Here is a 20973-nt window from a genome sequence, read left to right as displayed (position 1 = left end):
CGTTGGGCAGTTTCCCTGTTCTCTCGCTGCCAATGCTGCGTTCCCTGCCAGGGTGACAACGCTGCAGCCAGAATCCTGCTCCTCAACACTGTGACTGACGACTGATGCTAATTTGGACGCAGACTCTGCATAAATACCGAGAGGGTGCAGGAGAGGGAGCTCACACATCTGCAAATCAGAAGTAATTGCAGCAGAGCTGTCCTGGCACAACCTGTCCGCTGTGTCCCACCGGCTCCATCTCTCTCTGGGAAGTCGTCCCCAAACCCCAGGGTATTCCCACTGCCACTTGCCAGGACAGGGCTGAGACAGCTCAGAGCAGCTGGATCTGGGGAGTGCTGGTGGATGAGAAGCTCACCATGAGCCGGCACCGTGCGCTGGCAGCCCAGAAAGCCAACCGTGTCCTGGGCTGCACCCAGAGCAGCGTGGGCAGCAGGGCGAGGGAGGGGATTCTGCCCCTCTGCTCTGCTCTCCTGAGACCCCCCTGCAGTGCTGCCTTCAGCTCTGGGGTCCCCAACATCAGAAGCACATGGAGCTGCTGGAGCGGGGCCAGAGGAGGCCATGGAGATGATCCGAGGGCTGGAGCACCTCTGCTCTGGAGACAGGCTGGGAGAGTTGGGGCTGTTCAGCCTGGAGGAGAGAAGGCTCCGGGGAGACCTTCCAGCACCTAAAGGGGCTACAAGAAAGCTGGAGAGGGGCTTTGGACCAGGGTGTGTAGTGACAGGACAGGGGCAATGGCTTTAAACTGGAAGAGGGGAGATTTCGATGGGATCTAAGGAAGAAATTCTTCCCTCTGAGGGTGCTGAGGCACTGGCACAGGTTGCCCAGAGAAGCTGTGGCTGTCCCTTCTCTGGCAGTGTTCAAGGCCAGGCTGGATGGGGCTTTGAGCAACCTGGTGTAGTGGAGTGTGTCCCTGTCCATGGCAGGGGGGCTAGAACTGGGTGATCTTGAAGGTCCCTTCCAAACCAAACCAGTCTGTGATTCTATGATCTCACCAGCACCTCTGGCTCTGCAGACCTGACCTAATTCTGGTCAGCACTAACACTCATCTGAAATGAACTTCCAAACCCCTGGAGACTCTCCCTCCATCAGCTGTGGTAACGGTCACCTCCGAAGACTAAAGCAACTGACGACGGCTCTCCATGCAGATTGTGGCTTTCTTCCCATACCACATAGGGGCTGGGGTCGGGGTTGACACCAGGCACAGCTGACCCCATCACGGCAGGGACACCGATGGGTGCTGGCCAGGAGAGCACCGACACAGGGAGCAGCTCCGTGGCCAACGCTGTTTGGTGCGTGGGGGAGCAGAGCCGGCACAGGCACTCGGGCTGAGGTGAGTAATTCAGCATCCCAGTGCGGGAACTCATCCCAGTGCTGCTTCTGACCAACAGCGACCTTCAGAAACTTGGATGTGGAAGAGCAGATGTTGGCCAAATGCATCCTGAAGCAGAGGCAATAATGAAATGACGGCTCAGGCAGCTGGCGGGTCCGTTGTCTCTCCAGCCCTCTGCCCGTGGCACACGTGGATTCGGGGAGTTCTCGCCACCTCCTTCCCCTTCCTCTGCCAGACAAACCCCAGAGATTCAAGAGCCTGAACCCTCTGTCTTGGCCATGGACCCTCCGCCGGCAGAGACGGAGTGACGGGGCACTGTGTCGGTGCTGAGCATCCTGTGATGTACCACACCGATGGAGACGGCTGATCCCGGTGGGAGTTCTCCAGCCGTGGGAGCCGGGGGGGGCACACACACGGGCGACCACGTGCAGCGCTTGAAGACGGAGCCGGGGACGCTGCCGAAGGCGCTCGGCGAGACGGCGGAGCGGGCACGAGGCACCGTCTCCCCGCCTGCAATCACAGCGATCTGCTCCATCCTCCGAGTTTATTAAGTCGCACCCGCTGCCAGAGGAAACGTCTTTCATTTCTCTGCAGCTTTATCGCTTCGATTTGTTGGGGTTTTTTCACTCCTCAGTTGCGGTTTTTATTTCTGTTCTGGCACAAGCTCTGCTTTGAAAGCCTGATGAAACATCCACGCGTGCACTGGCCCAGTGTGGCAACTGACCCTTCAGCTGATAAAACACCTCCCTCATTAGGCATCGGACATCATTAAAAAAAATTTTTCTGTACACCTTGATATTATCATCACCGAGCTGCTCCCAGAGCAGCACAAGCTGCCGCCCTCCCGCGTTCCACGCTGAGCCGCCCACGTCTGAGCAGCACCCGGCGAACGCCTGCTGCGGGTCGGGGCCACTGCCAGGGGTGCCCCAGGAAGCTGAAGAGCGTGGGCATCCACGTCCCCGCAGACAGGCACAGACAAGGCACCCCCAAAGCCACCCAGGCAACCACGGAGCTGAGCGAGCGCAGTTTCGGCTTGGAAAGCTGAGCAACAGCATCGGGGTCTGCAAACACAGTTTATTTCTTCCAAATAAACGTGCAAAGTGATGCTGAGACTGTTGCCTCTCCAGAAAAGGTCGTGCTTCCCCACCCACCTGCGGGAAGGGTGATGAAAACGGGGGTGTCTCCCCTCCTTGCACGCACATGGTGCCTTCAGGAGGCATCTCCCGGGGGCAGCTCCCCACCTTGAAATCCAACGACCTGCCAGACCCATAAATGACTCTGCTTTTGGAAACTTTGCACTGGGAAGCCACAGCGGCGTGGTCGGTCCGAGGGCTGGCGGGTTAATGTTTTGTGGCACAAGGGCTGTGGGCGGCGGGGAGGGAACCAGGAGTTTTCTTGGTTGGCTGAAGCAAACGCAACGCAGAATAATTGAGCTTCCTGATGGGAGAATGAATTCCAAAATTCATCTGAAAAGCACTGACCTTGAGACAGTTGGATGGAGGGATGAAGTTGATCAAGTGCCCCCTGAAACTGAAGTAATTAATGAAATTGTCTCTAGCATGTATCTGAGGTGGTGCAAGCATCCAGCGCGTTTGGATGGACTGAGGGATCCATCCGGGGCTGGACAACAGCCGTGGGCTCTGCCATGGCCACCGCTGGTGCCAGGCAGGCTCTCCCCTGCCAGGCAGACGCCGTCTCGGAGCTCTGGCCCTGGACGCCTCAGGGTGATGAACGGCCGCGCTCCCCTTGCTGCGGCGCGGGGAGATGCAACCCCCTGTCCCCGCAGACCAGCCGCTTCCTTCTCAGAGCTGCCGGGAAGAGGTAAAAGGACAAAACACCCCCATCCCACTTCCCGAAGGGGTTTGGTCGCTCGGCTTCGACGCTGCAGTTTCGGTGAACTTTGGGCAAGAAGAAAAAGAATCGGGAGTCTTGGGATGGCTCTGAAATTGGGGGCAGCCGTCCCCCCGCGGCAGGGAGGCAGCGCGGGAGGAGGGAGCAGCAGCTCCCGCAGACCAGGGGGACGTGGATCGCTCCCCCCCACCAACACCTGGGAGCTCCTTCCCAGAAAAGCCCCGAACGACAGCGTGCCTGAGCGGTCGGCCGCCATCCGAAGGGATTAAGGAAGGGATTAAGAGGGAAAGCTTTTAAAACCGCGCCGTTGCTGATGAGCAACCACTCAGCAGGGACGTCACGGGGAGCAGAAGCTCGCAGCGGGCTCAGAGGTGGGTCAGGCCACCCCTCATCTTAGATGCTCCTGTTCGCCGATAAAAGTTATGATTTGGTTGTTGAAAACAGGCTGGTTGGGATAATTCACCAGACTGGCACATTAGCGCGACACATCTTCTTAAGGAAAGTGCAGGAGTGAAGGAGAGGGACTAATTGCTCCACGAATAAAGGCTCTGGATAATCTCCCAAGGAGAAAATAATTAGGGCATTAAGGTGTGGGACGGGTCCAAGGCTTCCTGAGCCGCCCGTGGATCACTGCTGGCCCCGGGGCTCCAGGCACTGGCCCTACTCCTGCGCAGTTAGGAAAGCGTGGTAGGACTGGAGGCAGCTCAGCAGGGTGGGAGAGGGGGAACCTCCTGAGGCTGCCCTGGATGTGGCCCTGGATCCACCTGGGAACGGGAATCACAGCCCCAGGGAGTCACCGTGAAACACAGCTCACGAATCCTCTGCCGGGAGGATGGAGATGTGCAGGATAAACACCGGGAGCCGAGAAGCAGAGGCACAAAGCAGGTGCTGTCATCGTGGCTATCGGGACAGCGCGAAATCGGATTCGGAACATCTCATGTCATCGTCCAACTCCAACTGACACAGCTTGCCAGCCCTACCACCATGCTCCCACCAGCCGCTGGTACAGAGGCTGCGACTGTGACTACCCCGGGCATCTCCTCCCCCTCAGCCCCCGGCCACACTCAGGTCCTGCCGTGAGAGCTGGTCTGGGGGCGCTGGAACCACTGGAACAGCCCGGCTGTGGGGCAGCCTGAGATGGGTCTCCTGGGAAGAGGATGTTGTCAAATACGAGAAGGGGAACATAGAGGATGAGGAGGCGTCCTTTACAGAATCCCACAGAGTGGTTTGAGTTGGAAGGGACCTCAAAGATCATCCCGTTCCAACCCCCCTGCCATGGGCAGGGACATCCTCCACTACACCAGGTTGCCCAAAGCCTCATCCAACCTGGCCTGGAACACTTCCAGGGATGGGGCAGCCACAGCTCCTCTGGGAAACCTGTGCCAGTGCCTCACCACCCTCAGAGGGAAGAATTTCTTCCTTAGATCCCATCAAAATCTCCCCTCTTTCAGTTTAAAGCCATTGCCTCGTGTCCTGTCACTCCACACCCTTGTCCAAAGCCCCTCTCCAGCTTTCCTGTAGCCCCTTTAGGCACTGGAAGGTGCTGGAAGGTCTCCCCGGAGCCTTCTCTTCTCCAGGCTGAACAGCCCCAACTCTCCCAGCCTGTCTCCAGAGCAGAGGTGCTTCAGCCCTCAGATCATCTCCGTGGCCTCCTCTGGCCCCGCTCCAGCAGCTCCATGTCCTTCTGGTGTTGGGGACCCCAGAGCTGAAGGCAGCACTGCAGGGGGGTCTCTGGAGAGCAGAGCAGAGGGGCAGAATCACCAATCAAGGAGTATCAATCACTCCAACCACGGAGTATCGATCACTCCAACCAAGGAGAATCTTTCCGCGGTTACACGAAGCAGTGGGAGCACCACTCGCCCGGGTTTGACAGGCGTAGGTAAAGGTGTTCCCTGGCCACGACGGCAGGATCGGTGCTCACTTCCCAGCGGTGTTCAAAGGCCAAATTAGTGCGATTTCAAACGGTTTGAGGTTAAGCCTGGGCCAAGACAAGACCAGTTTCAGCAAGCAGCCAAGTGCTCCTTCATATAAATAATAATAAATGTGTTTTCTCATAAAGCACCCTGAGCTCTTCCCTACAGCTGTGTCCCTGCCAGAGACCTCCGAGGGAACCCACGAGGGGTAACCATTTTCTCAGTAAGCAGAGAAGAACATCTTTTATTCCACGTGACAGCAGCAGCACAAAGCCACTGGGCCAGCCTTGGCTGCTGGCTTGTGCTTCGGGCAACGACAGCCCAGCCCAGGAGTGCTGCTCCGGTGGCTCCTGCCCAGCGGCACGTCTGGGACCGCCACACCAATGTCTTGTTTCTCCTTTGGCTTAATCCCCGCTCGCAGTGAAGCCAGATGGATCCAAGAGACGGTCTCACATCTGACCTGCCAAATCCTCATGCTGAAGAGCCGCACGCTGGCCCCGCAGCCCCTACCCTGCCGGGAGCGCCCGTGCTGCCCGGCTGGCCTGAGCTCCGGGGCCCTTTGTAGGGGAAACACCATGGGCTGCTCTCCAGGCAGCATCCCCTCCCCGGGAGGTGGTGGGAGCAGCTGGGGAGAGGGTCGGAGCAGCTCGGGAGGGGGTTGGAGAGGTTGGGGAGGGGGTCAGAGTGGCTGGGGAGAGGGTCAGAGCGGCTGGGGACGGAGTTGGAGCAGTTGGGGAGGCGGCTGGGGAGGTGGCACCAAGGCAGGAGTGGTGTAGGACCTCCCATGCTCCCACTGCTCGCCACAGCCACCTCTCTCGTCCCAGCTGCCGAGCCGCTGCCTCGCAAAGCGTTCCCCGTGCCCTGGTGCCTGTCCGCAGGGCCTCCCCCCTCCGCGTCCAGACAGTATCCCCAAGGACGGAGACACCACGACCTCTCCGGGCAACCCGAGCTGTCAACCCTGTGGGCGACCAACGTTGACCAAAGCTGTCATCGGAGGCGTTTCGGTGCCAACGTGGTACATCCCCATCCCGCACAGCTCCCAGGAAAGCGCTCGGTGCTGCATGGCCAGACGTGCCACTGGGCTGCAACCACCTGTGAGGCAGAGGGAGAAATGCCTATGGGGGAAAAAAAAACTATTAAGTGTTCAAGGCCAGGTTGGATGAGGCTTTGGGCAACCTGGTGTAGTGGAGGGTGTCCCTGCCCATGGCAGGGGTGTTGGAACTGGATGATCTTTGAGGTCCCTTCCAACCCAAACCATTCTGTGATTCTGTGATTCTATCAAAAGTTGCCATGACTGGTTCCCATGAGGAGCAGCATCACCATTGAGAAGCCGGACCACGTCCAGCTCTGCACCTGTCAGTCATGGCAAATCTCGATGTCATCTCTGAGGATCTACAGCTCCATCTATTTCATGGCTCACAACTGAGGAGGAGGGAAGCACTGCACCTTAGAGCTCTCCAAGCAGAACATAATCCAGTGTGTAACTACAAGACAGAAGCCAAGTTATGTACTGGAAAGAGTCGGAAGGTCTGGGCCTTCTTTACAGCAGAAGTTAATTTCCCTCGCACTCACATCCGGTGCTCGTCCACGCTCTCCCTCCTCCGTGCCACCCCTGACTTCAGACATCGGGTCTGCCCGGGGCCTCTCTGCAGACACAATTAAGGAAGGACAATAAATGTCCAAACAGTGTTTCTGCAGCATTTGGTACCTGGGTACAAGGTAAACGCAAACAACTTCTGAGCAAAGCTTTATTTACAAATTCCAAATTGGATTATTGGGTTATCCCATGGGCAGGGACACCCTCCACTATACCAGGTTGCCCAAAGCCTCATCCAACCTGGCCTGGAACACTGCCAGGGATGGGGCAGCCACAGCTTCTCTGGGCAACCTGTTCCACTGCCTCACCACCCTCAGAGTGAAAAATTTCTTCCTTAGATCCCATCAAAATCTGCCCTCTTTCAGTTTAAAGCCATTGCCCCTTGTGCTGTCACTACACGCCCTTGTAAAAAGTCCCTCTCCAGCTTTCCTGTAGCCCCTTTAGGTACTGGAAGGCTGCTACAAGATCACCCCGGAGCCTTCTCTTCTCCAGGCTGAACAGCCCCAACTCTCTCAGCCTGTCTCCAGAGCAGAGGTGCTCCAGCCCTCTGATCATCTTCGTGGCCTCCTCTGGACCTGCTCCAGCAGCTCCACGTCCTTTTTGTGTTGGGGACTCCAGAGCTGAACATAGTATTCCAGGTGGGGTCTCACGAGAGCAGAGCAGAGGGGCAGAATCCCCTCCCTCGCCCTGCTGCCCACGCTGCTCTGGGTGCAGCCCAGGACACGGTTGGCTTTCTGGGCTGCCAGCACATGGTGCCGGCTCATGGTGAGCTTCTCATCCACCAGCACTCCCAAGTCCTTCTCCTCAGGGCTGCTCTCCATCCATTCTCCACCCAGCCTGTACTTGTGCTTGGGATTGCCCCAACTCATGTGCAGAACCTTGCCCTTGGCCTTGTTGAACTTCATGAGGTTCTCATGGGCCCACCTCTCCAGCCTGTCCAGGTCCCTCTGGATGGCATCCCTTCCCTCCAGTGCGTCCACAACACCACACAACTTGGTGTCATCTGCAAACTTGCTGAGGGTGCACTCGATCCCACTGTCCATGTCTCCAACAAAGATGTTAAATGGAATGCAATGGAATCAGCCAATTCCGTGCACAGATCCCACCTGCCCAGCATAAGTGAAGTCCATTGTAAGAAATATAATTCTCAGCATATGAAGACAGGCTGAGAGAGTCGGGGCTGTTCAGCCTGGAGAAGAGAAGGCTCCGGGGAGACCTTCCAGCACCTTCCAGTACCTAAAGGGGCTACAGGAAAGATGCAGAGGGGCTTTGGACAAGGGCGTGTAGTGACAGAACACGGGGCAATGGCTTTAAACTGGAAGAGGGGAGATTTCAATGGGATCTAAGGAAGAAATTCTTCCCTCTGAGGGTGGTGAGGCACTGGCACAGGTTCCCAGAGGAGCTGTGCTGCCCCATCCTGGCAGTGTTCAAGGCCAGGTTGGATGAGGCTTTGGGCAACCTGGTGTAGTGGAGGGTGTCCCTGCCCATGGCAGGGGGGTTGGAACTGGATGATCTGTGAGGTCCCTCCCAACCCAAACCCTTCTATGGTTCTATGAAATGACGTGCAGGCTGCAGCCTCTTGCCAAGGCACAGAGGAATCTGTCAGGTGCTGCCTCGGCACACTGGATAGCCAAAAGGTGCTGCCATAGGTGGCCCCCGTGGTCACGAATGGGTGATTTAGGTCGCTTAAAGAACCACTGTCAAGGTACCAGCAAAAGTGGTTTTAATATGAGTTGAATAGTACGACTTAATGAAGATCGATGGCAATGTTCACCCTATTACTGTACTGCACCATCGTTTGAACAATGACTCAGAACCACCACGGCAGAGCCACGGTTACCAAGACAAAAATCAAAGTTAATGAAGACAAAATCAACGTTACCAAGTCACAAATCAAAGTTACCACAATAAAAGGTTAAGCGCGGTACCAGTCGCTTACCAAAGGTCTGCCATTGGTGAAAGGCCTCTGCCTCGAGGAGCAACTCTGAGAGATGTCCCGTCTCGAGGGGAGACCACCACCACGCAGCCGGGCTGCTTGGCCAGGGGAGCTCAACGGCGGCTCACTCAGCCCATCATATTTATGGAATTAAGTGGTTTGCCTGTAGTCAAACTATATGCAATGAAAAGGTACACACGAGACTCTTTGTACCCGCAACTTTCTTTGTTCCTCGATGAAGGAGTCTTGGAAAAGCCACCTGCTATCCATGTGTTGATCGCATGATCGGTGTTCCAAGCTCACGTGCATCGACTCTCACCATGCACTCTGCTCCTTGGTGGGTTTTCAGAGAACAGGTTGGAACTAGAGAAGTTCTCAGCCCAGTTACAGCTCAGACCTCTACCTCCCTTGGAGCCTGTACCAAACTATGGCGGGTTTGGTGAAGGGGTTGAGAGCGTCCCTCACCCCCAGGGAGGCTGCAGACTCCAGTATGATGCTGGGCACACTGATGAGGCATTCCTGGTTGTTCTGTGGGGCCACTTCTTGTAAAACACAGGACTGACCGGAGAAGAACTGTGTTACCAGCGATCTGATGAAGATGACTGGACAGTTAACACTAAATTAATACTAATTAAATATCAACACCCTAACAAAGGTCTGTCTGACTGTCTCCTCTCTCCCACATCACAGCACTCCTTCGTGCGTCTGTTCTATCGAGCCGTGCACGACAGCACGGCTGGAAGCACAGAAATGCACATCTGGAAGGGACTTAGTTGGGGACAGACTTTTTAGCAGGGCTTGTTGTGACAGGACAAGGGGTGATGGTTTTAAACTAAAAAAAGGTAGATTTAGACTAGATCTAAGGAAAAAATGTTTTATGCTGAGGGTGGTGAAACGCTGGAAGAGATTGCCTAGAGAAGTAGTTGATGCCCCATCCCTGAACACATTCAAGGTCAGGTTGGACGGGGCTCTGAGCAGCCTGATGTAGTGGAAGATGTTCCTGACCATGGCAGTGGGCTGGACTAGATGGCCTTTAAGGGTGCCTTCCAACCCAAACCACTCTATGGTTCTATAACTTCAAGATGCCATCAAGGCCAAACCTGCACACCGGGAAAGGATGGAGCTGCCCCAACAGAGCATGTTCAGTAGCTCTCAGTCTATTTTAAAAAACTATCAGTGAAAGCAGTTCCGTTAACCCTTGGCATAACCTAATGCTGCAGGTCACAAAACAAGAGCACAGCTTTCTGGTTTCTTCCTGGTGTCACTTCAAAGTGCTTCAGAACTTTCTCTCCAGCTGCCAGAAGAAACACACCACTAGGTCATCACCAGTCTTCTCAGCTCAGTCTCTGAAGCTGCTGAAGCTTCCTTGAGTTTCCTCTGAAACGGCAGCATGGATCCTGCGTCTTTCCTGATGACGAAGGCTGGACAGTTATCTCGTACGCCAGACAATGCCCAGAGGAAAACGCCCTCTGTCTCCAGACAACATCTCTGCTTTACCTCTGCTATTTCCTCCCCGGACCCACACAATGTTCTGAAGCTGTTTCCTGCTGAGGGCCACCAGAGGAAAGGCTGAGCCTTCAGCAGACGGCTGCTGGCAGGACCAGGGGAAATGTCCCGGTACCACGATCCAGTGGCCCTGGTGACTCTGGAAGGCTCCGCATCTCCCAGTCCAGACGATGTATTTTGGTGGAAGAGCCTCTTTCTTCACTTTCCAGCAGCCCACCGCTGGTCACGTTCTCTCACAAAGCCGCAGCACTGTGCTCTGATGATGATTAATCAGAGATCCCTGATTAAGCCATTATCGGAAATTCCCTTTCGCTTTGTTTCGCATCATCAGGATGGAGCTCAGTGTTCTGACACCACCACCCTCCTCCTTCGTCTTGACACGGTTCTGTCCCACAGCGCCGCAGCCGTTCTCCAGCTGCTGCTGCTGCAGGTGCTGAACCCAGAGACCAGACTCCTCGCTGGCAGTGGGTTGATCTGAGCAGCTGCAAAACACCCACAGAATTTGCCCACCTACAAGAGAAAACGATTGCCACCATTTTGCATTCCCCTGCTCTTCACAGCTCACTATGAGGTAAGGGCAGTAAATGGCTCGGTTTCATTTTCAGTGTCAAACAAAGAAATGCTATTTTATTTATTCATCAGCTTATGGATAATTTGCGGAGAAGAATGGTAATTTTCAAGAGAATTTAGTTATGTATCTCCATTTTGCGCTGCTTTTCCCCTGAGAGGTTGAAGACTTTGAAGACAATAAACATAAAAATCCTTGAGGTCTTGCCACCATCTGTTCAAGACTATGACAGTGCAGTGACCAGTGCCAGCACTCAGACACAAAAAGATCAACGTCCCAGTGACCGAAATTTGAAAATATTCCTGTCCCGCTCCCGCCCACTGAACGGCATCTCCCTGCCTGGGTGGCAGACCCAAAGCCCCTTCTGAGCCGAGGTGTCACCCAACGCCTCTGTCAGGAAGCCCCAACCACTGAAAACTCAAGCAATTTTGATTCAACTCCAGTAATATCGCTAGCAGGTTCTGAAAAGGATCTTGAAGAAACACAAACACTTGTCCAGGCGCAGAGGTACCCACCCAGAGGGTCCCCCGTTTTCTGGAAGCCAAGCAGCACAGGTACATCCAGAGACCCCTTGTGTGCGCCCACAGCTGGTTATAAGCGTCGCCGCTGCCCCCGGGACTTAGAGAGTTGGGAAAAGCCCAGCCCAGCCAGGGCGGCTCGCAAGATTTCGCTTGGCAGGAATTCCCAAGGAGGCTGCTCTTCCAGCTACTGCACAAATTCAGGGACTCCTGGGTAGAAGATACTGCCCAGCACCTTCCGAGTCCTTCACCTGAACAATAAATAGAGGAAACAGCACCTGGGGCTGCATTAGCTCCGGCCAGAATGTTTTGGGGTTATGTCACCTTACGCAGAGGTCAGGGACCAATGTGACCAGTCTACTGACTTCCCCAGAAAAATGAGACCCTTGTACCCAACCGCCTGCCCCCTCGGGCAGCCCGCGGAGTCGGAGGGTGTTTGCCTGTTCAGGGACCCCACGGGCAGCGCAAGGGGCCAAACCCCTTATACAGCAATGACGAAGTTCCCAGAAACTGACATGTAACGAGTTTTATTCCACGTGCTCGTGACAGGGTACAGATTCGAAGACAGCCGGTGGCAGGGACCGACTGCCAAAACAGATTTGATGTCAAATCTTATAAACCCAGAACTGGGCAGTGACAATACTCAACAGCTGCAAGGTGTCAGTAGCTAAGCGTGCGTAACACAGAGCTCTTACCCAGCAGGCGCCCCTATGGGGGGGGAAGAGAGGTCCAGCCCGTCGACTGGTCCCAGACGTTCCGATGGGGGGCTTCTGCCTGACATCCCCCTTCTCTTCCGCCATTTTATACTATTTCTTCACTTTCAGGTGGAGCTCGAGTGACTCGAGTCATACACAACTGTATTAGAATTGGTGTAAATGTTCCTCACTTCGATTCAAAGGTACAGGTCAAACGAAATTCAGGGCGCCTGCTCGGCGAGGGGTGGTCGCAGCCTGGAGGCAGGTAGCCTTTGAGGTGGAGGTGTGTTTTGGTATTATAATGACATTATAATGAGCAAAGTTCAGCTACAGGATACGATTTCACCATCATTGCTGAGGCAGCAGTTGTGATCCATCTTCCTTGATGGCAATTTGGTCAACGGCTCAATGTCCAGGTGGAGGCCGGTGACGAGTGGTGTTCCTCAGGGGTCAGTACTGGGACCAGTGCTATTTAACATCTTTGTTGGAGACATGGACAGTGGGATCGAGTGCACCCTCAGCACATTTGCAGATGACACCAAGCTGTGTGGTGTTGTGGACATGCTAGAGGGAAGAGATGCCATCCAGAGGGACCTTGACAGGCTGGAGAGGAGGGCCCGTGAGAACCTCATGAAGTTCAACAAGGCCAAGTGCAAGGTCCTGCATGTGGGTCGGGGCAATCCCATGCACAAGTACAGGCTGGGCAGAGAATGGATGGAGAGCAGCCCTGAGGAGAAGGACTTGGGAGTGCTGGTGGATGAGAAGCTCACCATGAGCCGGCACCGTGCACTGGCAGCCCAGAAAGCCAACCGTGTCCTGGGCTGCACCCAGAGCAGCGTAGGCAGCAGGGCGAGGGAGGGGATTGTGCCCCTCTGCTCTGCTCTGTGAGCCCCCCCTGCAGTGCTGCCTTCAGCTCTGGGGTCCCCAACACAAGAAGGACATGGAGCTGCTGGAGCGGGGCCAGAGGAGGCCACGGAGATGATGCGAGGGCTGGAGCCCCTCTGCTCTGGAGACAGGCTGGGAGAGTTGGGGCTGTTCAGCCTGGAGAGGAGAAGGCTCGGGGAGACCTTCCAGCACCTCCCAGTGCCTAAAGGGGCTACAGGAAAGCAGGAGAGGGGCTTTGGACAAGGGTGTGTAGTGACAGGACATGGGACAATGGCTTTGAACTGAAAGAGGGGACATTTCGATGGGATCTAAGGAAGAAATTCTTCCCTCTGAGGGTGCTGAGGCACTGGCACAGGTTGCCCAGAGAAGCTGTGGCTGCCCCATCCCTGGCAGTGTTCCAGGCCAGGTTGGATGGGGCTTTGGGCAACCTGGTGTCGTGGAGGGTGTCCCTGCCCATGGCAGGGGGTTGGCACTGGATGGTCTCTGAGGCCCCTTGCCCCCCAAACCACTCCGTGATTCTGTGACTTTTTGCCCCTCGCAGCCCGGGCCCAGTTCGCGATTCCCACCAAGCCCCGCCGTGTTTAACCCTTCCCTCGCCCCAGGCGCGCTGCAGACCCCCGCCCCTCCCATCGGGAACTGACTGAGCTGCCCCGCGCCGCCCGGCCGTGCCGCTGTCCCCGGCAGCCGCCGAGCGCCGCACCGCCGGGGCCTGCGCAGACGGCGGGGGCACACGGGGGGCGCGGGGGGGCGCACGGGGGGGCGCACGGGGGGGGCACACGGGGGGCACAAGGGGGGCACAAAGGGGGGGGGGCACACGGGGGGGGGGCACACGGGGGGGGGCACACGGGGGGGCGGTGCCGCGGCCCGTTCCCCCCGCCGGGCTCCGGCGGGCGCAGCTCCCAGGACGGGACGGACCCGCCCCACCCAGTCCCGCGCAGGAAGTGACGTCAACAGCCGGCCTCCCCGTGAGGTCACTTCCGCCCCGCCCCTGGGATAAGCGGCGCCGCGCGCGGCCCGAGGCCTCTTTTCCGCCGCGCGGCCAAGATGGCGGACACGCAGGTGGGCGCTGCGCGGGGCCGGGCCCCGGCCGGCGGGACCCCCCGGGGCCGCCACCTGCTCCGGGGGTGCTGGAGGGCGGGGGGGGGGGGGCCCGGCCCGCTCCGCTCCGCTCCCGGCGCTGGGGGCGGCGGCGCCGCGGGGCCGCCGCTGATGCCGCTCTCTCCTCTCCCCTCAGACCGAGCGCGCCTACCAGAAAGCAGCCCACCATCTTCCAGAACAAGAAGCGGGTGCTGCTGGGCGAGGGCGGCAAGGAGAAGCTGCCGCGCTACTACAAGAACATCGGTCTGGGCTTCAAGACGCCCAAGGAGGTGCGTGCGGCGGCGGGGGCGGGCCGGGCCGGTGTGGGCGCGACCCCTCTGGGCGCCATCACGGAGCTCCGGGGCCGCCCGAGCCGTCCGCCCTTCCGTTTGCTGACGGCTCTTCCCCTCCGCAGGCGATCGAGGGCTACCTACATCGACAAGAAGTGCCCCTTCACCGGCAACGTCTCTATCCGGGGCCGCATTCTGTCGGGTGAGTCGTGGAGGTTCCTTAAGGAGTAGCGCTGCGGGCAGCGCCCCGTGGCCGCCCCGCAGCGGGGACACAGCCCCAGTGTCGGTCTGGAGCTGCCTGGAAACCGTGCTGTGGTCCTGGAGCTGCACATGATGCCGTTCTCTCACGATGGTCTTCCAAGCCTCGCGGTGAAGGGGCTTTGACGACGATGCCACACGGCTTTGCTGATGCCCAGCAAAAGGACCGGTTCCTGGCAGTAATCATAGAATGGGTTGGGTGGGAAGGGACCTCAAAGATCATCCAGTTCCAACCCCCCTGCCATGGGCAGGGACACCCTCCCCTACACCAGGTTGCCCAAAGCCTCATCCATCCTGGCCTGGAACACTTCCAGGTGTGCTGGTCTGTGGTGCAGATGTGGATGTAATGCAGGGAGTGTTGGTTCCATGAAGCGTGTCAGAACATGCTCAGAAGGTCTTAAAGACAGTAGAAATAATTTGGTTTATAAGACAAATTTGAAGGTTGTAGCCTGGCAGTAGGGTGGAAAAAAAGCCCTTCCACCCTGCTAGAACACCAGAGCACCCCCCCCCAGAAGGATGTGTTGTAGTTTATTCCTCAGATAAATAAGGAGAAATCACTGGAATTGAGGGGAGCTGCCTCAATTCAAATTTGGGTGTCAAATGCCACTCGTCCCCGCTGGTCCTCTCGGACAGCTCTTCCCAAAACCCCTGTTCTCCGTTAGTCATAACCCAAATCTCCAGCCCCGTTTACCGCCGCTCAGCGTGTGACCATGCTCACGGCTGTCGCGCCCCCTGCCTCTTGTCCAGGTGTGGTCACCAAGATGAAGATGCAGCGCACCATCGTCATCCGCCGGGACTACCTGCACTACATCCGCAAGTACAACCGCTTCGAGAAGCGCCACAAGAACATGTCTGTGCACCTCTCCCCCTGCTTCAGGTGCGTGCACGGCCCCGCGGCGGCGGGGAGGAGCATTGCCCGCAACATCGCGGTTGCCCAGGAGTGCCAGACGCGTTCCGGATGCCTCGGACGCGTGTCCGTGTGCGCTGCTCGTAACGCTGAGCTCAGCTTTGGCACGGAAGCCGCAGTGAGTGTGCGTGCCAGGGTGACACACGCAGGTTTGTGGCTGCTCCTGACCTGGAACCTGCTTACTGGTGGTGATGTCTAAACTCACGATGGTCTTCAGAGCCCCTGCTGACAAGGGGGGCTGCTGACAACGCCAGTGGCAACTGCTGAACCGTGAGACAGGTTCTGGTCAGCCTGTTCCGAGGCCGTGCGCCGTTCCCATCCTTGGGAAGGGGTGACACGCTGCGGTGGGTTTGGAGTAGTCGCTGAGGCCAGACAGGACAGGTCCAACGCCTGGTCCACTACACCAGGTTGCCCAAAGCCTCATCCAACCTGGCCTTGAACACTGCCAGGGATGGGGCATCCACAGCTTCTCTGGGCAACCTGTGCCAGTGCCTCACCACCCTCAGAGGGAAGAATTTCTCCCTCAGATCCCATCAAAATCTCCCCTCTTTCAGTTTAAAGCCATTGGCCCTTGTCCTGTCACTACACACCCTGGTAAGAAGTCCCTCTCCAGCTTTCCCGTAGCCCTTTTAGGTGCTGGAAGATGTCCAAGGTGGTTCTCAGTGCCGTGTTGCTCGGTAGCCTCACACAAGGCATGTGCCTGTGCCGCGGAGCAAACCGACTGCGAATGTCGGAGACAACCGCCGAAATGCCGGCCGTGTCTTTGCAGGGATGTGCAGATCGGGGATATTGTCACCGTGGGAGAGTGTCGTCCCCTCAGCAAGACTGTCCGCTTCAACGTCCTCAAAGTCACCAAGGCTGCTGGTACCAAGAAGCAGTTCCAGAAGTTCTGAAAACGGCGCAGGACAAATAAAACTTTTGTAAAAACGAACCCCGTGTGTGTGTGTGATCTGAGATGAACGTCGCGGGGACGTGGCAGCACGTGGGAACCGATGGGGCTGCAGAAACGCGCGAGGGGAGCACGCCTCCGGGGGACAACATGAGAGTGTTGCGCAGATATCCCAGGGTTTCTGTTCAGGAATGAGAGTTTGGGTGAGGGGCGAGGCGGGAGCGTTGTGCCTTTGTTGATAAACGGGGATGTTGGGATTTTTCTGGGGAGCTGACGCACGGTCTGACTGGTACTGCGCGGCACAGCCTGTCTGGAGGAGAGCGGCCTCAGCGTCGCTCTTCTCCCGGGCTCCGTGTTCCAGGACGGGCTGATGGAGGCTGAGATTTTGCACATGTGGGAAAACAGGGCACAGAGAAAAAGCCAAAGGGGGGACACTGACCGCTTTTAGCTCCTTTCCAGGGAGGCCTTGTGGCTTCCCAGTTCAATGCCGATGGCTGACGCCGTTTCGCCCCGCCGCGGATGGTGGCAGATGGACGGTTACGTAACGGTTTGGTTGAGAACGTGAAGCCTCTTAGTGAGTTGTGCCTTTGGAGACGGTTTCTCGGGAAGCTGGAATGTGTATTTAGAGAGGAAGATGCCACGTGGTGTTTTCACACGCGGGTGTCTGAGTGCGTTTTCACGGGGCTGCGGTGCGTCAGCAGCCGAAGGGAGTGGGAACTGATGCTAAAGGAACTGCTTTTCCTGCGGGTTTTTTTTAGAGGTGATAGTTGCTTATGGCTCCAGCAGCCGTGGGCGATGTTATTCTGGGAACCGAGTAAGCCCGTCTGTAGGAAAACCAGTGCCACGTTCCGGGGAAAGCCAGGAGGGAGTGACGGTGTGGCGCAGTACGGATCACGGGACGGGGGTGCGATGGGACCCAGAGGTGGAACAACCAAAATTCGGTGGTTTAAGCCCGTGTAGCTCCGCTGGCAGCGTCGCCTTACCCCAGCACTGGCTCTGCCGGCGTCGCCTGTGGAGTGAGTGCTGGAACGGGCCGCGAGAGCCGCCGGGTGCCCCGCGGCCCGCTGAAAGCGCTGCATCCCGGTGACAGCCGGCTGTGCATCGGCTTCCAAAAACTCAGCGGTAGCGTTTGCGCCAGAGCTGCTGGTCCGTGCTGCCTCGTGCCCGCGGCGCGGGGATGGACGTCCCCTCGCGTCTGGGAGGGCAGCGCGCTGTGCCACCAGCGGAGACGTCACCTGTACGGCACGTCTCTTGTCTCACTCCTGCGGAGTGAAGGTCGGACCCCGTGGGGGTCTTTGTACCTCGATGTCGTCGTTGGTGCCCAAAGAAGGATTTTGATCTCCGGGTCGGCTTTCGCTGGGATGCGAGTGAAGGTTTCCCATAACGGCTGGGGCAGGCGGCTTTTCGCCCTTCCCGCCAGGCTCCCCAGCAGCCTCCCCCTGCTTCCGCGGGGCTCTGCCGGACTCTTTCTTATTTCGGCAGGGATGTGACAGATGGAACCAGCCCAGTCCGCCCGGGCGGCTGCGGGAGATGTCGGGGTGCGGCCGCGCTGTGGCCGTCGCCTGCGCGGCTGAGTGGGGACCCTTGGCCGGGGTGGTGGCTCCCGGGGGTTTCTCTGCCCAAATCCAGCAGCCCGCGGGAGCTGGGGTCAGGGCTGGGGCTCGGATGGTGGTACAGGATCCCAGCAGAGCTCCGGAGCCGACGTTCCCACCTCGGCTGAGGAATGTCCAGCCTCGCTGCTGTGTCGGTGCTGGAGCAGCGGAGCGGTGCCGCCCAGAGCTGTGCTGTGCCATCCGCCCGGAGCAGAGCGGGCAGGAGGCAGCGGGTCAGGCCAGAGCGGTGAACAGGAGGTGGCTGGTGCTCTCCGAAAGTCACCGAGGCAAGGACTGAACGGCGTCAGCCACAGAGCAAGCGGGGGAAGCACCTCTGGAAGCTCATCTCTGGGTGCTGAGGAGTCAGGCGAGAGCTGGTATGGGAGGGCAGCAGGAAAGGTGGTGGTCTGGGGGGCCCTGGGGTGCAGGAGGCTCACAGTGTGGCTGCCTGGCAGAGTGTTGGCTGGTGTTGCCCCAAGCCCCGGCAGCTCCTCGGGACGGCATCCAGAGCAGCGTGGGCAGCAGGGCGAGGGAGGGGATTCTGCCCCTCCTTCCACCCGGGCACTAACTGGGCAGAACACAGGCGGCTTCTCTTCCCTCCAGCTCATTTCCTGCTGGTTCGGTGAGTTGAACCATCTCGCAGAGCAGGAGAGGTGAAGGAGGGGCCCGGGATGGAGCTTGGGGGAGAATAAGTGGTCTCACTGTCAAATCTGCTTCCCCCTTCGTTAGTGTCGCTGCATTTGACGAGCCGGCTTGGCCGCTCAGCCCGCAGCTCCCCGATCCAGAACCCTGCTGCTCCTCCCTTCGTGGCTGCGGCAGCCTCCGCTCGCCGGGCTCACCGCATCGATCCTCACGCCAAAGGCATCGGACTCGGGAGCTGGGTGGACCCAGGACTTACCTTCGAAGAGCCGAAGCGGCGCTGCTGATGTTCCCAAACCTCTTCTGCAAATCCTCATGGCACCTTCTCGTCAGTCCCCAGCAGCTCTGCAGGGTGCCCAGTTTTGCGTGTTTTCATGGGAGCGGGCGTCTGCTCCGAGGGGTCTTCAAATCAGCAGGAAGGCTCCGGGGGGGAAAACTTCACAGTGACGGATTCTGAGGCAAAATTTCACCGGAGCCACAGTGAATCATAGAATCATAGAACACAGTTAAATATAAATCATAGAACACAGTTACAGGTTTTAAAGGAGAGCGTGACTTGCCCGTGCTCTGCGTGAGGAACCTCAGTGCCTTCGGCGGTTTAAAACAGTCATGGAATCATGGAATGGTTTGGGTTGGAAGGGCCCTCAAAGATCATCTAGTTCCAGCCCTCCTGCCACGGGCTCCTTTTGCTCTCAGAACAGCAGTTTTGCTCTCCTAAACGGCTCCTTTTGCTCTCAGAAATGGTGAACGTTTGAAAATTGCACCGATGGCGACTCCGATGAATGTTCCTGTTGGCTGTTCTCGCGTTGGCCCGTCCCAAGGACAGAACCCTCCATCTCTTGGTGGCTTAAACCGGGGCCGTGTGGGACCCCGGGGCAGAGCTGGGGGTGCAGGGGGTGAGCAGCCACCAGCCATGGCCCTGCTTTAACCCGCCAAGGGACGGCCCAGGTCGTTAGTGGGGAGCCGGTTTGTTTTGCTCCCACGTGCCGGACACAGAAGACAAATGTCATACGCAGCGCGGTCAGTGGAGATCTCAAAGTCGGTAGCAGAAATTAATGCTTCGGCTCAGTTTTAATGGAAAACAGATCCTGGCCAATTAACTCCTGGAAGGAGTTTTATGTAGCAATTGCATAACATTCTCATTAAAAACATCTCAGCAAATCACGCAGTAAGAGGCTTACAAAGTGAATAGATTTCCAAACGCATCTGTTAATTGATTTAAAATATTAAACAGTTTTGAGCTAAGGGTCTGTCTGGATCCCAGCAGAAGTTGTCCTGCTGGGCGAGTACTGCCGGTTATCGGGAGAGGAACAGGAAATCACTGATGAAAATGGTGTTTTTCCCCAGGCAGAACCCGCTGCCGGGTTGTGCCACGTTCACAGAACCATAGAATCACAGAAGGGTTTGGGTTGGAAGGGACCTCAAAGGTCATCCAGTTCCAACCCCCCTGCCATGGGCAGGGACACCCTCCGCTACACCAGGTTGCCCAAAGCCCCATCCAACCTGGCCTGGAACACTGCCAGGGATGGGGCAGCCACAGCTTCTCTGGGCAACCTGTGCCAGCATTACCAGCTCCGTGTCCCGCAGCCATCGGCAGCCCCGGCTGCGGCAGCGGGGAAGGGCTGTGGCAGAGCGTGCGTGGCAGGGCAAGAGCATCGCGGGGGGAAATGGCCCAAAAAGTGCCTTGAAGACGTGGTGCGGGTTCAGGGCAAGCCCGCAGAAGCGGGTCGGAATGGAAACAGCCTTGCAGTTGGAGCTGCGGAGCCGAACTGCCCGGCCGAAGCACCAAGCGGCTGAAGAACTGCTCCGTCCCTCGCGTGCGTACGGGAGGGCGTCCCTGACGCTGCGGTCGCGTGCCTTCACCCGGGAAACGGCACGGTGAGAAACCGAAGTGGGGAAATTCAAGGGTTTTTAGAACAGCTTCTCTCGGGGGCAGCCTCTTGTTGCACAAACTATTTCAGTTTGGCTTCCAGTCTGCAGACCAAGACCCGGGAGCTGCTCCCGGGGGCTGCCCCACATCTGCCCCCAGCCCTATGTGGCCGCAGCATGTGACGGGCACGAGAAGTGCTGAAAACGGCCTCGGAGGGTTCCTTCCTCAGCAGCAGGAGGATCATGACTTTCCCTGTACCCAGATACTATCACAGCAAACGTGCTCGTGGTTCTCAAGCTCACGAGCATCATCCCCTGGCTCACACCTTCAGGGCTGCATCCCTCAGCAAGACCGATTGGGTACGTAATAGAACCCAGCAGATGTTACAACTGCAAATGTCAGAGCGAGGTGTTGCACCAGCATGGAGACAACCAGAGAGATGTCTCGGAGCCCACTGTCAGGTGCCCATGCTGAGCTTCTCATCAACCAGCACCCCCGAGTCCTTTCCCTGAGAGCAGCCCTGAGGAGAAGGACTTGGGGTGTTGGTGGATGAGAAGCTCACCATGAGCCGGCACCGTGCGCTGGCAGCCCAGAAAGCCAACTGTGTCCTGGGCTGCATCCAGAGCAGCGTGGGCAGCAGGGCGAGGGAGGG

At 57.7% G+C, this 20973-nt stretch overlaps 1 protein-coding gene and 2 non-coding genes across 3 annotated transcripts; all 3 read left to right on the top strand.

Moving 5' to 3' along the window:
- Nucleotides 1-13808: 13808 nt before the first annotated feature.
- On the top strand, nt 13809-16262 carry RPS11 (ribosomal protein S11). Its single transcript, XM_086630679.1, is given in 7 exon segments — nt 13809-13858; nt 14034-14051; nt 14053-14166; nt 14292-14303; nt 14305-14368; nt 15172-15301; nt 16101-16262. Coding segments are annotated over 7 exon segments (477 nt in total). The 5' UTR covers nt 13809-13843; the 3' UTR covers nt 16225-16262.
- On the top strand, nt 14492-14584 carry LOC147525985 (small nucleolar RNA SNORD35). The gene has a single exon (XR_015222984.1). It is a non-coding gene; the product is annotated as a small nucleolar RNA SNORD35 (small nucleolar RNA).
- LOC147525984 (small nucleolar RNA SNORD35) lies at nt 15515-15607 on the top strand. Its single transcript, XR_015222983.1, has one exon. It is a non-coding gene; the product is annotated as a small nucleolar RNA SNORD35 (small nucleolar RNA).
- Nucleotides 16263-20973: the final 4711 nt, after the last annotated feature.

Source organism: Tauraco erythrolophus, unplaced genomic scaffold (genome assembly GCF_009769465.1).
Source record: "Tauraco erythrolophus isolate bTauEry1 unplaced genomic scaffold, bTauEry1.pri scaffold_45_arrow_ctg1, whole genome shotgun sequence".
Taxonomy (NCBI): Eukaryota; Metazoa; Chordata; class Aves; order Musophagiformes; family Musophagidae; genus Tauraco; species Tauraco erythrolophus.
Note: the sequence above shows the minus strand (reverse complement) of the source record. Positions and strands in the feature narration are given on the sequence as shown.